At 36.6% G+C, this 13,609-nt stretch overlaps 3 protein-coding genes across 3 annotated transcripts; all 3 read right to left on the minus strand.

The window, feature by feature from the left end:
* Positions 1 to 5,107: 5,107 nt before the first annotated feature.
* Positions 5,108 to 6,356, minus strand: LOC106623478 (trypsin-3). The gene is made up of 3 exons (XM_014243016.3): positions 5,949 to 6,356; positions 5,615 to 5,888; positions 5,108 to 5,544 (listed from the first exon to the last, which is right to left on the minus strand). The coding sequence occupies exons 1-3, from the start codon at positions 6,284 to 6,286 to the stop codon at positions 5,188 to 5,190; spliced, it is 969 nt and encodes a 322-aa protein (XP_014098491.3). The 5' UTR covers positions 6,287 to 6,356; the 3' UTR covers positions 5,108 to 5,187.
* Positions 6,357 to 9,699: 3,343 nt separating this feature from the next.
* On the minus strand, positions 9,700 to 11,050 carry LOC118679697 (trypsin-3). Its single transcript, XM_014243013.3, has 3 exons — positions 10,643 to 11,050; positions 10,299 to 10,572; positions 9,700 to 10,223 (listed from the first exon to the last, which is right to left on the minus strand). Exons 1-3 carry the CDS (start codon positions 10,993 to 10,995, stop codon positions 9,867 to 9,869), a joined length of 984 nt encoding a protein of 327 aa, XP_014098488.3. The 5' UTR covers positions 10,996 to 11,050; the 3' UTR covers positions 9,700 to 9,866.
* An 820-nt stretch (positions 11,051 to 11,870) lies between these two features.
* On the minus strand, positions 11,871 to 13,325 carry LOC118681421 (serine protease 1). The gene is made up of 3 exons (XM_036365818.2): positions 12,679 to 13,325; positions 12,324 to 12,594; positions 11,871 to 12,253 (listed from the first exon to the last, which is right to left on the minus strand). Exons 1-3 carry the CDS (start codon positions 12,945 to 12,947, stop codon positions 11,894 to 11,896), a joined length of 900 nt encoding a protein of 299 aa, XP_036221711.2. The 5' UTR covers positions 12,948 to 13,325; the 3' UTR covers positions 11,871 to 11,893.
* Between the last annotated feature and the right edge of the window lie 284 nt (positions 13,326 to 13,609).

Consider the following 13,609-nt stretch of genomic DNA (forward strand, 5'->3'; position numbering starts at 1 on the left):
GTTATTAATTTTTTATCAAAAAGAATTCTTAGAGATGTCTTAGAATCAGTTTTTGAGAGTACCAAGCGAAAAAAAAATTCGTTTATTTTACTCACCTTAATGTCGATTTAATATCAAAATCAGTGTTAGTAATAAGAAATTATCGCTTGTTCAGCTCAAATTAGCACTTCCTTAGTTTCTAACTCTCTTTCATGCATTTACCAACTAATTGTCACCCTGTATCAATAAATATCTGTACCAACAAAACCAATCACAACAGTAACGACAACAAAGACACACCGATACACCACTTTCTAACAAAACTGAACTTTAATTGCAGTTAGAAGGGTTGAAGTGGGTGTTTATGGTGGGTGTTGGCGCTTGAGTAAAGCTGGTTGAGCGTTTATTATTTGGAATTTACACATGCATAATTAATTATGATCAAAAATTTATCACGCGCACACAACCAAAACACACACTAGAAGATAACGCAACATATACATACAAATATAAACTCGTATATAGGTATGTATGCATGTGAAAGTACATTAGTTTGGTTGTGTGCCCGCATTTTAGGCAGACTTTGCCAGTTGTTTTTGGTTAAATATTTACAATTCGTGCCAAATTTGTATGCAAATCGCTTTTGGCTGCCACATCTCCATAAACAAAAACATCAAACAAACAAATAAATATATGCACAAGTATACATACATATGTATATACAACAGTAAAGGGTGTTAAATGAAACTGAAAATACACTACCTTGTCCTTGCTCACCAGCGCTAATTTCCTTTGGAGCACTCCGACTATTGTTTCTTTCAAGTTCTTCTATGTGTGTGTGTTTGTTGTAGCGCAATATATAAATCACAGCAAAGGACCAGCAACAATAGCTGAAGTGTATTATTTTGCTATATATACGACAAATAGTGTTGTATGTGTAGGAAAGTGGTAAGTAGTCGGCAGTGACATGCTGTCTGTTCATTGCTTCAAATTGCCGAGAATTACATCGACTGTCAAATCAAGGTCTCTTGCAAGCACAAAGTGAAACAATTAACAGCGTAGGCGAGTTAGTCAATTTCAGATTTAAGGTGGAGCCACTGATTTATATTGCCTGTAGCAAACAGTTTTGTTAATGGAATATGTATATGAAAAGTAAATATATGAGACAATTACAAATATTTAACCCTTTGAGGAATAAATACAGTTATTAGACAGTGAGATGATTAAATCTCTTGTTTTTGTTAAGCCTAGGAAAGCACAAATCCGTTTCTGATCTCTTATAATGAACACAAATAGCGCTTCATTCGGTTAGATTAGGTTAGAAGGCTGATCCCGGCAACGCAAATCGCTCTTGGTCAGTAGAACACCAACCCTCTGTGATGTCAATAACTACTGAGTAAGAATAAAAGGCTCTCGTGTGTTGATAAAGCGCTTTGAACTCTTTGTTAAGGCAGCTGATTGATCTATGTTTACCAATTCAAGTAAATTCGTTCGGTTCACCAAAGCTGTGACTTCCCAAATGAGTTTAGCCAAAGCTGGACTGCAGAGTACCTGTTACTTTATGAATGTTATTATGAACTAACAAGTTGAAAGGAGCTGGATTTTTTTTTGTTTTCAATGAAATCTTCGCTATGGAATCGTGAAAAATATTGTAGAGATGTTTTGGTGAGTCGACTTTATCACGAACATAAGGACCATATTTTGGTGCCATAAAGCATTCCGTGAAGGTCGTGAAATCAGCTAGAAATTGACCCTTGTGAGTCCTCCATCCACCTCTTTTAATGACGATATCCTCGACAAAGTTAAAGAAACAGTGCTTGAAAATCGTAGAGTTCAGAGCTGTGGCTTTATGAATATGACGTCGAAATTGTTCAACACTTTAGCGAATGGCGATCTAAATATGAGTCGAAACCGTTGAAGGCAAGGAAAGCTATCCCAACCGAGGCTTATAGCATATGTATGGAAATTTGGATTAAGTGTTGGCATGCTTGTGGCATTTAATCAGGAGTTTGCTTTGCAGGGCAACAAGGGATTATAATAAAATACGTGAAAATGGTTTTTTGTTTTCAGGTCAGGTTTGATCACATGGTATAATCATAGTGGAAATAATATCGTGGAAATTTTGATGTCATTATATTAGTATGTTAATATGACAAGAGTTGAGTTGCTGCATTACAATCATTATCATTATATAAAAATAAAACCATCACATGATACCAGATATCGTCACACCTCGATACTAAGAAGAATCACAATTTCTATTAGATTTGTTTGAAGACCTTATGGAAAACCAAACATGGGAAATTTTCAACGTTTACAACACAACTTATATTTATGCAACGTCAAGAACTTGCAATTAATAAAGGAGATCAATTAATGGAGTAACCAAGTCAAATAGTGCGAAAATATAATAATCTTCTGCCGAAACACCATTAATCAACGCCACGCGAGTCGATCGAATTTACAGTCGGCTTATTCCCACAACAACTCAAAGCAACACCATAGCGATATGTAGTTATAACTTAAGCACACCGTTTCAACAAAACATTATTCACTTCGGACCGCACTACACTGCGTATACGTAACCATATAAGTTTGTGTCAGAGCTCTGCGCTGGTTAGTGAATTATTGGCACGGTAACGCCGGACAGGTACTCACAAGCATAGCAATCGGATACCAAATTCTAATTGGTAGTAGTTATTGTGATAAATTTCGTTTAACTCCGTTGTTTTTGTTCACAACATTTTACACACAGCGACTTTATTCCAGGTATATGTGTGGTTGTAGTTGTTGCAGTTAGTTCACTCGGTTATCGCCATTGTTAGCGGCAAACGTTGGTGTTATTTTGCGGTTGTCTACCATTGTCACTGTTATTTTTGCGGTTTACAAAACAAGCATTTACATACATGTGAGCGTGAGCACGTTCCCACATATACACATACCTTCACACTCGTGTATGGTGTGTCTGTGTATATGTGGCGTGTTTGTTTAGGCATTGGTCGCAGCTTGTACGGCTTAAATTACCATTGTTGTTATCGTATTCTTCCATGAAAAATATTCTAATGTTGCCGTTCAGCGGTGATACCGTTTGCAGGTGTATAGGTGTGTTGGAAATATGATACTCGGCTCAGCTCGGAAAAAATCGTTTTTTCTTCCATAAATAGTGCATTTCTTATACATACTTGTAACTAATCGATTGATTGCGCAAAATAGATTTAAAGTTAATTAAAGCAAGTCAGGAAGTGGACAATTAGTAGCTAATAAATACAGTGAGTATAATTAATGCAATATGTTCGAAAGATTTCCCACAAAATTTTTTACAAACATTTTTCTCCACACAATCCAATATTAATATCTACATGCTAACTTGTACAACATATTTTCTATTAACAAACTATGAAAGATGTTACAGCCATCTATTTTGAATATTTGACCTTCAAAGTATCTGAGACCAGGAAAATATTAAACATGTATACAGATATAAGAATTCTAGGGCTTTGAAAGTGAAAATGTGGGTAAGACAACTACATCACAATTTTACTCATCGCATAACAAATGAGAAGATGCGGCATAGGGTGCTTTTTAAAGAGATATTTGCAAAAATGTACATATACAAATACTGGAAAGAAAAAATATTATTATCAGACTAAAAATATTCTCAAAACCTTAAGTTATAAAATTTGTTGGCATAAAGTTGCCACCTATCGGAAATTCTCGAACAAAGTAAAATGGTTAAAAATGTGTGCCAAAAAGGTAAGAGTTTACAAATTAGATTTGGAGAATATTCGTGGCTTAAGGGCAAAAAAGTTTTTTGTCTTTCATATTTCCATAATCCATAACTTTATAAATAAAATACTAAAATTTTAAATGATATCGCAAAAATTTTTGAATAACACCTTTCTAAAGTGTAGCCTGTTATTATGTACATCAGGTCAATTAGGCCAAAAATAAACTAATTTTTGACAAAATCCAATTTTTTTTTTTAAATCTGTTATTTTATTAAATTTTACTCATGAATCATTCTATAGGCAATACTTCACAGTTTAATGATATTTTTATACGCTGAATATAAAGGAGTTAGAGTGAAGTTTGCCACGAAATGTTTAACACACAGGAGGAAAAGTCGGACACACAAGAAAAATATATATGTACATAAATGATCAGCGTGACGAGCTGAGTTGGTTTAACCATGTCCGTCTGTCTGTCTGTTTGTCCGTCTTTATAGATGCGAATTAGTTTCGATTAGACATTTTGCACGGTCCTTTTCATACCAAGCAGCTGCTCATTTGTTGGAATGACCGATATCGAACCACTATAGCATATCGCTGCCATACAAACTGAACGATCGAGATAAAATGCTTGTATGAAAAGATTTTTCATCCTCACGAAATTTGCTATCATTCAAGGTAACGGTAAATCTCCTAACAAATTTTTTAGGTCGGTTCACTATAGCATTTTGCTTTCATACAAACTGAACAATCGGAATCAAGTGCTTGTATGGAGAACTCTTTCATTTGACGTGGTATCTCCAAGAATAATATATAAATCAAGCAATAATATAACCACTGAAGAAATTATATAGATCGGATGACTATAGCATATAGCTGGCATATTAACTGAACGATCGAAATAAAGTGCTTGCATGGAAACGTTTTTTATTTGGCGAGGCATATTCACGACATTAAATCGGAATCAAGTTCTTGTAAGGAGCCTTTGTATTAGTGAAGGGTATTATAGCTTCGGTGCAACCGAAGTTAACGTTTTTTCTTGTTTTTAAATAAAAATATTCGCTTATAATAGAATAGGAATTTACAAAAGCATGCCTGGTACAAGGCAAGTACTACCCTGATGAGGAATATTCCAAGAACCAACTACTGCTTAGATATGGGGATGTATGAGCAACACGTAAATGAAAAGATAAATATAAATATACGTTTAAGAATTTCACTCCTTTAACAAAAGCTATAACTACCCAATGGGATGGCTATCTAATAAAGCAGTAGTTCAGGCATCAGTTAAATAGACATTCCATATATGGAATACATATATGTGCCTCTTAATAACAATTCTACCTATACTCTTAAGCTGAACAATACTTCTTAAGTATTTCAAAAATGCTTCTCCAATATTCTTTGGAAAATGTTCTTGCATACATTTATTTGAGATCAGTATATTAGTATATAGACACACATATGCAATTACTTAAGTTTACAATAAAAAATATATTAGCAATATGTTTAGGAAAACATGCTGTGACTTGATCAGTCGCCCAGTTTCCGAGCCACTGGCTATTTTAATCCAATCACGATGATGATATACACTTGTAAAAATAGTCGGTTTCCCCTTTTCGCCGCAATGTGAACCCCATGAAACAATAGCAACTACTTCACCATCGCAAATTAATGGACCACCTGAGTCACCACGACAGGCATCCACATCCCATTTACCTTCCCTGCCAGCACAAATCATCGTTTCATGAAAGAGATGCCGATAGAATTTTCTACAATATTCCTGTGCGAATACCGTTAAATTGGCAACAATAGCATGTGCCGAATACGGACCACGCTATTTGTATAAAAGAGGAGAAAAAGTATTAATGTTTGTTTACAAATAATGAGTGCATGCGCGTACTCACAAAAAATAGTTGACCCCAACCAATGATTTGACATGAGGTGCCTGGTTTCACCATTTTATTAGTCAACCCTATTATTTTAACCAAATCATTGTCGTCGGGAAAATGATGCACAAGTCGAAGGAGTGCGATATCATGCGCTCCCTTGCGTTTAAAATGTTCATGAGGCAAAACATTTCGTACCTTCATTTCAACGGTCGTCTGTAGTTTTTGAAAACGATTCGGTGCGCCAGCAACAACGACAAGACGATGCGGACGCGTCACGACCTTTCGACGACTAAAGCGTATAGGAGAGTTGTACGCAATTAACAAAAAGACACAAATTTGAACCACTCACTCAACAACACAATGCGCCGCAGTTAATATTAAATTGTCGGATATTATCGAGCCAACACAAAAATGATTATCGCCAAAGTATGCAGTCGCCCGGGAGGTACGTATGGACACGACATATTTATTAAGAGTATTCTTCAAAGGCTTATAGCCGCCAGTAATTAGCATCTTATATTCGCCGCTGTCATATGTTATATTGGGCAGATCTATCGGCAGCTCGAGCTCTTTGCTGTGGTTATGATAACCGCTGTCATGAAGGCAGTAGGCTTTTGGCACGCACAACAGCAGCGGCACGAGATGATAGATAGTATGCAATAGATCTAATAAAAGCAGCATAGCCATTTATTTTTTTAAATAACTTCTATATTTTTTAATACAAAAATATGAATAAAAAATAATAGATTTACACATATGCCACTTCGGATAATTTTTTGTGTCATTAGAAAAAATAAAATCAAAATATAAATTTGGAGAACAAAACAGAGTGTCGAGGAAATAATTGTATAGACGAATAAATCATAGCTTTATTTTATTAATTACATTCGCCAGTGGCCTTCCTGTTCGATACGGATTCACTGAGCTTCGCAGGCTAAAGTGACGTCACAACTGTAGGCCCTTTAGGCTTTTTATTTCTCATGAGTACGAAGAGCTTGAGATGCTGGCTAGCAAAAGTTCGGCCTAAAAGCTTTATTGAGGCAGCAAATAAATGATTTAAAGCCCTGATAACAGAGACCCAGAGTACACTCGATATTTGGAAAGAACATTCATCGACACTTAACTTGCGAAAGCGGTGCTGCAACGGATAAAAAAGAAGCCACACCGACAACCTACTGTGACAAAGTTATCGGCCCGCCACTCGACTAAGATGAGGTGAAAACAGCTCTAAACCGGCTTAAGAACCACAAAGGGCCACGGCATGATGGATTACCGGCTGATTTATTTATGAATACATGCCCAATGATTGAAATATGTATTACTCTGCCGTTTTCACAAAGACGGCAATCCCACAGTCTGCGCTAATTATCGCGGGATCAGCCTTATCAAAATTTCATAGACGGTTCTTTCAAGAGTATTGAGTGGCTTTAGACCTGACAAATTCACCATAGACCAGACTTTTACGGTCAAATCCTAGAGGAACCCTTTGAAATACAGATCGACACTTATCACAAAACACTAACAGGAGCTGACTATTTGACGCCATGTTTTAATTTGGTATCGCTCCAAAACAGTTAAAACTTTGAGCACAACCATTAGCTCCATCAAAATCGGGAAAGACGTCTCCGAGCCATTCGATACCAGACGAGGTTTTAGACAGTTTGATTATCTCACGTGCGTCTTCTTCAATATAATGCTAGAAAAAGTGAGACGCATCCCTAATCTAAACACCAGTGACACTGTTTAGTCTAAAAGTACAATGCTGCTGGGGTACGCAGAAAATATTGCCATCGTAGTCCTTTTTTGAGCCTAGAAAAAGAAGCGAAAGAGGTTAATCTTGTGGTGAACGCGGACTGGAATAGTACCTGCAGTCCATAAAGATTTCTTGCATCTTGAGAACTACGTCACTGTTGAGGGCCTCAAGCGCAGAATAACTTTTGCCAACAGGTGCTAATTTGGGATCGATAGACAATTGAGAAACAAGTCCCTCTTTCGGCGGACAAAAAATTACACTTTAGAAGTCTTTTACCATTCCCGTCCTATTGTATGACTCAAAAACATACAGAAGAACGAACCGAGATTAGAAAGTACTTTGAGCATTCGATAGAAGTGTTCTCTGCAAGGTATTTAGAGCCGTCCGCGGCAGTGACTTATCAGTCACTTTTATGGTTGGCTTTGGATAGTGTTTTTAGCCTGTACTGAGTTTTAAGCGTCTTATTTATATACTGTTAATCTCAGTGCACATAGCAATATTTAAGTTGAGGAATACCAATGTTCTCTATCTGGAGTAGGACATTTCATACTTTTGCAACATAGTGTTGCAGAGTATAATAGTTTTGTTCACCTAACGGTTGTTTGGATCACCTAAAACTAATCGTGATTGATTTGGAGTTGTATATATATAAATGATCAGGATGACAAAATGAGTTGAAGTCCAAGTGACTGTCTGTCTGTCGGTCGATAACTTGTTTAAAAATTGGAATGCCTAGATGAAACTACCAAGTACCCAAGGATAGTTGGTTTGCAGATGGGCGCAATCAAATCATTGCCAAGACCATAAGACCCCATCAATCGAAAATTTATAAAACGCCACAACTGAGCGCCACAATAAGATACAAGGCTGTTATAATTATGACTATGAAATGCCAAATTCTCTCAGGGTAAGTTTTTTTGCCTCCCTACCCACTCTGTGAAAATAGGTCAATTCGAATTATAAACCCACTCCATATATAAGTTAGTTTTGATAAAAGCTATTAAAAGTGCGATAAAGCTATAAATATTTATATGCCGCAAAGAGATAAAATTGTATACCCGAGATGGTACGAGAGGGCTTTATATGAGCCGGTGACAAATTTGGACGATGTGCATGGCACTGCGCACATTTAGGTGAAAACCGGATTTACTTTATTGATTTCTATCAAATTCGGTAAGTAATAGTATCTTGGCATTCCTACGTTACAGTGCGAAAATCAGACGAAAACCACGCCTACTTTCCATAGACCACAATTTTTAAATGCATCTGATTCCTTCACTTTCCAGTATGCAAGTAATCAAGGACTAATCAATGTATCCGGATGAAGATTTGCACAAATAGTGAAAAGTGCCACCTTATGACCAAAAATTGTTCGATTCGGACCAAGGCTCGAGATACCGAATATATAGATCACAGTTTCTATCGGTCTATCTGTAATATAGATTACATAAATTCGGAGGAAATCCTTTTCTAATAATAGTAAGCCTGTATGTCAAAAATGGGTGGAATCGGATCAATAATTTCCTTAACTCCCATAACCTAATAAAGAGATTTTCGAACTCCGGTTGACTTTATACCGCATATATCGTCAAATATGTGAGTTATATCCCCACATAATTAACAAACCTTACGCACCTGAAGGTATTTCCCTGGCATTGATCCTGGCAAGAGTATAAAATGTTCGATCACACCCGAGTTTAGCCCTTCCTTAATTGTTTATAACTGTCGTCCAACTTTTCTCTTCCGATTCGATAGTTCGATGTGAAGCTCGGGAGCCTTCAAAATAGTTTTCCAGCAATAAAAACATAACTTGAGAACGAGTAAATGATTTGGGTTGAAACTTTGACCTGATGTGTGGTGTGATATTTTAAGTAGGGATAGCGCTCTTCATTAACTGAGACTATTCAATATACCAAAACAGGAAAATGAAATTCGAGCTGAAATATTCTACTGAGGGGTCCCTACTCCACTTTGAACTTTGAAGTCACCTTCGCTTGTTTATATGTAGAATTTTTCTTCAAGAATCTTTCGAAGGAAAAAGGGCAAATATAAAGTGAAACGCTAGCAGTGCGAACCAAACCAGGGTTGCATATACCATGGTCACCACTAGCTATCACATACTCTTAGGCGTCTCAGAGGTCTTTATACACCAACAATATAGAAACCCCAAGAATTTACTACCTCTTAGGTAGTATTCTCTATGGATAAAATTAAAACTTACCACATTAGTGTAAAATCGAAAATAACAACGATAGTAGAAATCTTCACATCGCAATTAGCCCTGAGGCTAAATAATATCATAGTATTTACCTTTACAGTCACCACAGAATTTACACAAACGTGTATGAAGTAATTTAATTTATTAGCAATATTATTTCCAAGAAAATCTGTATAATAAGTTTTTATGAAATTTAGTTAAACAGTACGTCCAATAATGTCTACATGCTCGAATCAAAAGATAATGCCCACTATTTTTACACTCACATATACTATATGCATATTAATATATAGATTTCAAGAAGAGATATAAATGCACAGTATATATAATAAAAAGTAAAGTAAATTTAGTGACTTTAATATTTTTGCACAGCTTGCCCTTTTGATCCAATGACGATGATGATATACGCTAGCGAATACAGTTGGTTTCTTGCCTCTTCCACAATATGAGCTCCAAGAAACAACACCGGCTACATGACCTTCGCAAATTAGCGGACCACCCGCGTCACCACGACATGCGTCCACATCCCATGTATCTGCCCTACCGGCACAAATCATCGTTTTATCAAATATATCTGGATAAAATTGTAGGCAATAATCATACGAAAATACCATTATATCACCATATAATGGATCAGCTGAGTATGGACCACGCTGTACCAAAAAAAGCAAAACAGATCAGCCTTAATACTATAAACGCACAATAATATAAATAAATAGTCTACACACATAAAACAGTTGACCCCAACCAATGATCGTGCATATTGTTCCGTTTGGTATAATATGATCGGAGAGGGGAATTATTTTGATAAAATCATTATCGTCAGGAAAGCTGCCAGCGAGACGCAATAATGCTATATCGTGAGCGCCATTTGGTACAAATTTGTGATGAGGAAACACATTGAGTACTTTCATTTCAACTGTTGCTACGTACTGAAGCAAACGATTCGGTGCTCCAGCAACTACTATAATACGATGACCACGAGTCACAATCTTACGACGACTAAAAATTTGTATGGTAAAATTTAATAAATAACAACACTCGCTTATACACACGCTTAAACTTTACTCACTCAATAACACAATGCGCCGCGGTTAATATTAAATCGTCCGATATGATTGAGCCCGCACAAATGTGATTATCTCCGAAATATGCGGTCGCTCGGGCGGTGCGTATGGATACGATGTGTCTTTCTAGTACATTGGTATATTGCCGATATCCGCCCGCAACAAGCATTTTATAGCTTCCATCCTCCTGCGACAAATTAGATAAATTTAGAGATAAATTGAACTTTTTAATTGGCTGGTGATGGTAGTAATAATCGTGATGACTGCCGTTGTTCTTAAGGCTGTGGACATTTTCGATGAGTAATAAAAATGATGTAATACAACAGATAATAGGCGAAAGTTGCAGTGATGTCGACATTGATGCCACAAACCATTATTTTTTATTTTATTAGACAAATAAAAAGTCAAATTTATATAATAGGTTTGTAGATTCTTTGAAACAGTTTGAATGGTACACAGAGAATAGACAAAATAATTGTTTATTTTAAAATTGAGTGAAATCACGTAAACAACGAAGATATTGAAATAAAAAAAGAAAACATTAAAAAACGGTAACTTCGACTGCACCGAAGCTATAATACCCTTTACAGGTGCATTTTTTATAGCATAAAAGGGCATAAAAATATCTTTATTCTAAATTCTTTTGATAGGTCATAATAAGCTATAGTGGTGCGATCCGAACAATATATTCAGAGATTGTAGCGATGCCTTTGATAATAATCTCTGCCAAAATTCGAAAATTCGAAGATATCTTGAGGTGTCTACACAGGAGTTCTCCAGACAGTTTGTATGGCAGCTTTATGCTATAGTTGTCCGATATCGATGGTACCGATAAATGATCAGCCTGTTGTTAGAAAAACACGATATGAAAATTTGAATCTGTAAGAGGTATTATAGCTTCGAAAGCTTTTGTTTAGCATATTTAGAATAATCGTAATTAGGTCAAGTATGTACCACATTGTTCAAAAACGTTTTGCCATTTTGAAAGTAATTTCATAACACTGCTTTCATAGAAATCCTTGTCCCTATTGCCTATAAATTGAGGCAGTTGATTTTCATAAGTTTCTCTTGAAATTTTCAACAGCACAATCATTTTTGCGTGGGCTCACCACGACTAAACTACACCCAGCACCGGAACGGAATCGCCGAAACCAAAATTGCGGTCGAACCGCGTAACCTCTTAAATTGCGTTGCTTGACCACTATATGCCACATGAATAAATCAAACTTGATATTTTGGATGAATTTACTTAGCTTTTATAAAGAGTAAAATACTACAAGATATATTATCATTAACATTTCTAGTTCTGTCAACACCGATAAACAAGCTTGCCCTGCCATCACCGATTTAATCCACTTCAAATTGTGATATATATCAGTGTATAAACTTGGGGCTTCACTCCGACCACAGCCAAGAGTCCAGGAGACTACAGCTACGAATTTTGAATTGCAAATAAGTGGCCCACCAGCATCGCCGGTGCAGGGATCATGATCGAAACGACCTCTATAGCTGGCACATAAGTCACCCGGTGAGTGACGGGGATAAGCCTTTTTACAACGCTCCTCGGTAAAAAGTTCCAACCCAACGTGTGACACCTTAGCTGCATAAGGTCCACCCTGCGCCAAGCAAGCAATAGACCATAAGTAGAAATAAATCAAACAAACCGATATGTAGATACCAGCTTACGTAGTAAAGTCTTCCCCAACCGAGAACTGTACAAAGCTCACCATATGGCGGTGGACGTGTGGGTAGCGGCATAATTTGCACACGCGCACTCAGTATTATACGCGACTTCAATCGAATCAATCCGATATCATTAGTGTTGTGCAACGTGAAATTCCGATTCACAACAACTCTATCAACGGCCATAAGTCGCGTAGTGCGACTAGGTACTATGCGATTCTCTGTACCAATCACCACAATTATTGTCCGCGGACGTCGCGGAATTTTCGTAGGACTGCACACAAAAAGGTAAATCAACAAATGAACTTACAAAATAGCATACTAATTGCAGATATTAATCTAAAAGTGATTTACATACTAGACCATACACTGCGCCGATGTGACTATCCAACGGTAACTGATAATGACGCCGGCGCAATAATGATTGTCACCAAAGTATCTGGTGGCGGTGCGTAGTCGCAGTGAGACCATGAAGCGGGTATAGTTTTGCACTGCCGGTATGCGTTGACCCCCGGCTACCAGAAATTTGTAATCTCCATCCGATGTTGAATTTGCAATAAAGGTCCTACATAACTGTGATGATTGCAGTAATACGAACACGTATAAATATATATTCACGCTACACATTACGCGAAATGTTATATAAAATTTGTTTACCAGATATACATATGTAGAATAAAAATATTATAAGAAATTTACACAAGTCACGTGGTCTACACAGGGTGTACTGAACATTTTTTTTTTTTGCTTATCAGAAGTCTTAAAATAATATTTATAGTAATTTAGTTTGGAAGCTAAAACTTTTAATTAAGAAAAAAATCAGCAATATTCGCTTCCGCCAGCATCGACTTCACGCATGCGAAGAATATTGCGAATTTTGTGGCTCTGGAGATTTGCGCGCTTGCCCACATCGATTTCAGTCGTCCAAACCCCGCTCTTACTTTGCACATCCTTTAGTTGGCATCCGTTTCTATACCTCTATCAATTATTATGATTTTTCGAGTAAAAGCTGTCAATGAAACAAATTTCATGATTGTTAATCTTTATTTTTTAATTCTTTTACTGGAGTTATTGACTATCTTAGTCTTCGTATTAGTGACATTTATCTCAAGCCTAATAGTGCGCTCCTCACCGACTAAGTTATTGACCTTCTCTTGCATGTCGAAAAATGCATGTTTGATAGTAGTTAAATGATATTTAATCATCCAGAAAGTTCAAATCTTTGAGATGCCCTAAGATTCTAGACGATGCATGATTTCGGGGTTCGGGGGGATTGTAGGGTTAGGGTT

Source organism: Bactrocera oleae, chromosome 5 (genome assembly GCF_042242935.1).
Source record: "Bactrocera oleae isolate idBacOlea1 chromosome 5, idBacOlea1, whole genome shotgun sequence".
Lineage (NCBI taxonomy): Eukaryota > Metazoa > Arthropoda > Insecta > Diptera > Tephritidae > Bactrocera > Bactrocera oleae.

Coding starts and splice junctions, on each gene's coding strand:
- LOC106623478 (XM_014243016.3), bottom strand. CDS start 6,286: ATGGCTATGCTGCTTTTATTAGATCTATTGCATACTATCTATCATCTC. Junction 5,889..5,948: donor GCGGCGCATTGTGTTGTTGA/GTGAGTGGTTCA, acceptor TATACGCTTTAG/TCGTCGAAAGGTCGTGACGC. Junction 5,545..5,614: donor GTTGGGGTCAACTATTTTTT/GTGAGTACGCGC, acceptor TTATACAAATAG/CGTGGTCCGTATTCGGCACA.
- LOC118679697 (XM_014243013.3), bottom strand. CDS start 10,995: ATGTCGACATCACTGCAACTTTCGCCTATTATCTGTTGTATTACATCA. Junction 10,573..10,642: donor GCGGCGCATTGTGTTATTGA/GTGAGTAAAGTT, acceptor ACAAATTTTTAG/TCGTCGTAAGATTGTGACTC. Junction 10,224..10,298: donor GTTGGGGTCAACTGTTTTAT/GTGTGTAGACTA, acceptor TTTTTGGTACAG/CGTGGTCCATACTCAGCTGA.
- LOC118681421 (XM_036365818.2), bottom strand. CDS start 12,947: ATGTGTAGCGTGAATATATATTTATACGTGTTCGTATTACTGCAATCA. Junction 12,595..12,678: donor TCGGCGCAGTGTATGGTCTA/GTATGTAAATCA, acceptor TTTTGTGTGCAG/TCCTACGAAAATTCCGCGAC. Junction 12,254..12,323: donor GTTGGGGAAGACTTTACTAC/GTAAGCTGGTAT, acceptor TGCTTGGCGCAG/GGTGGACCTTATGCAGCTAA.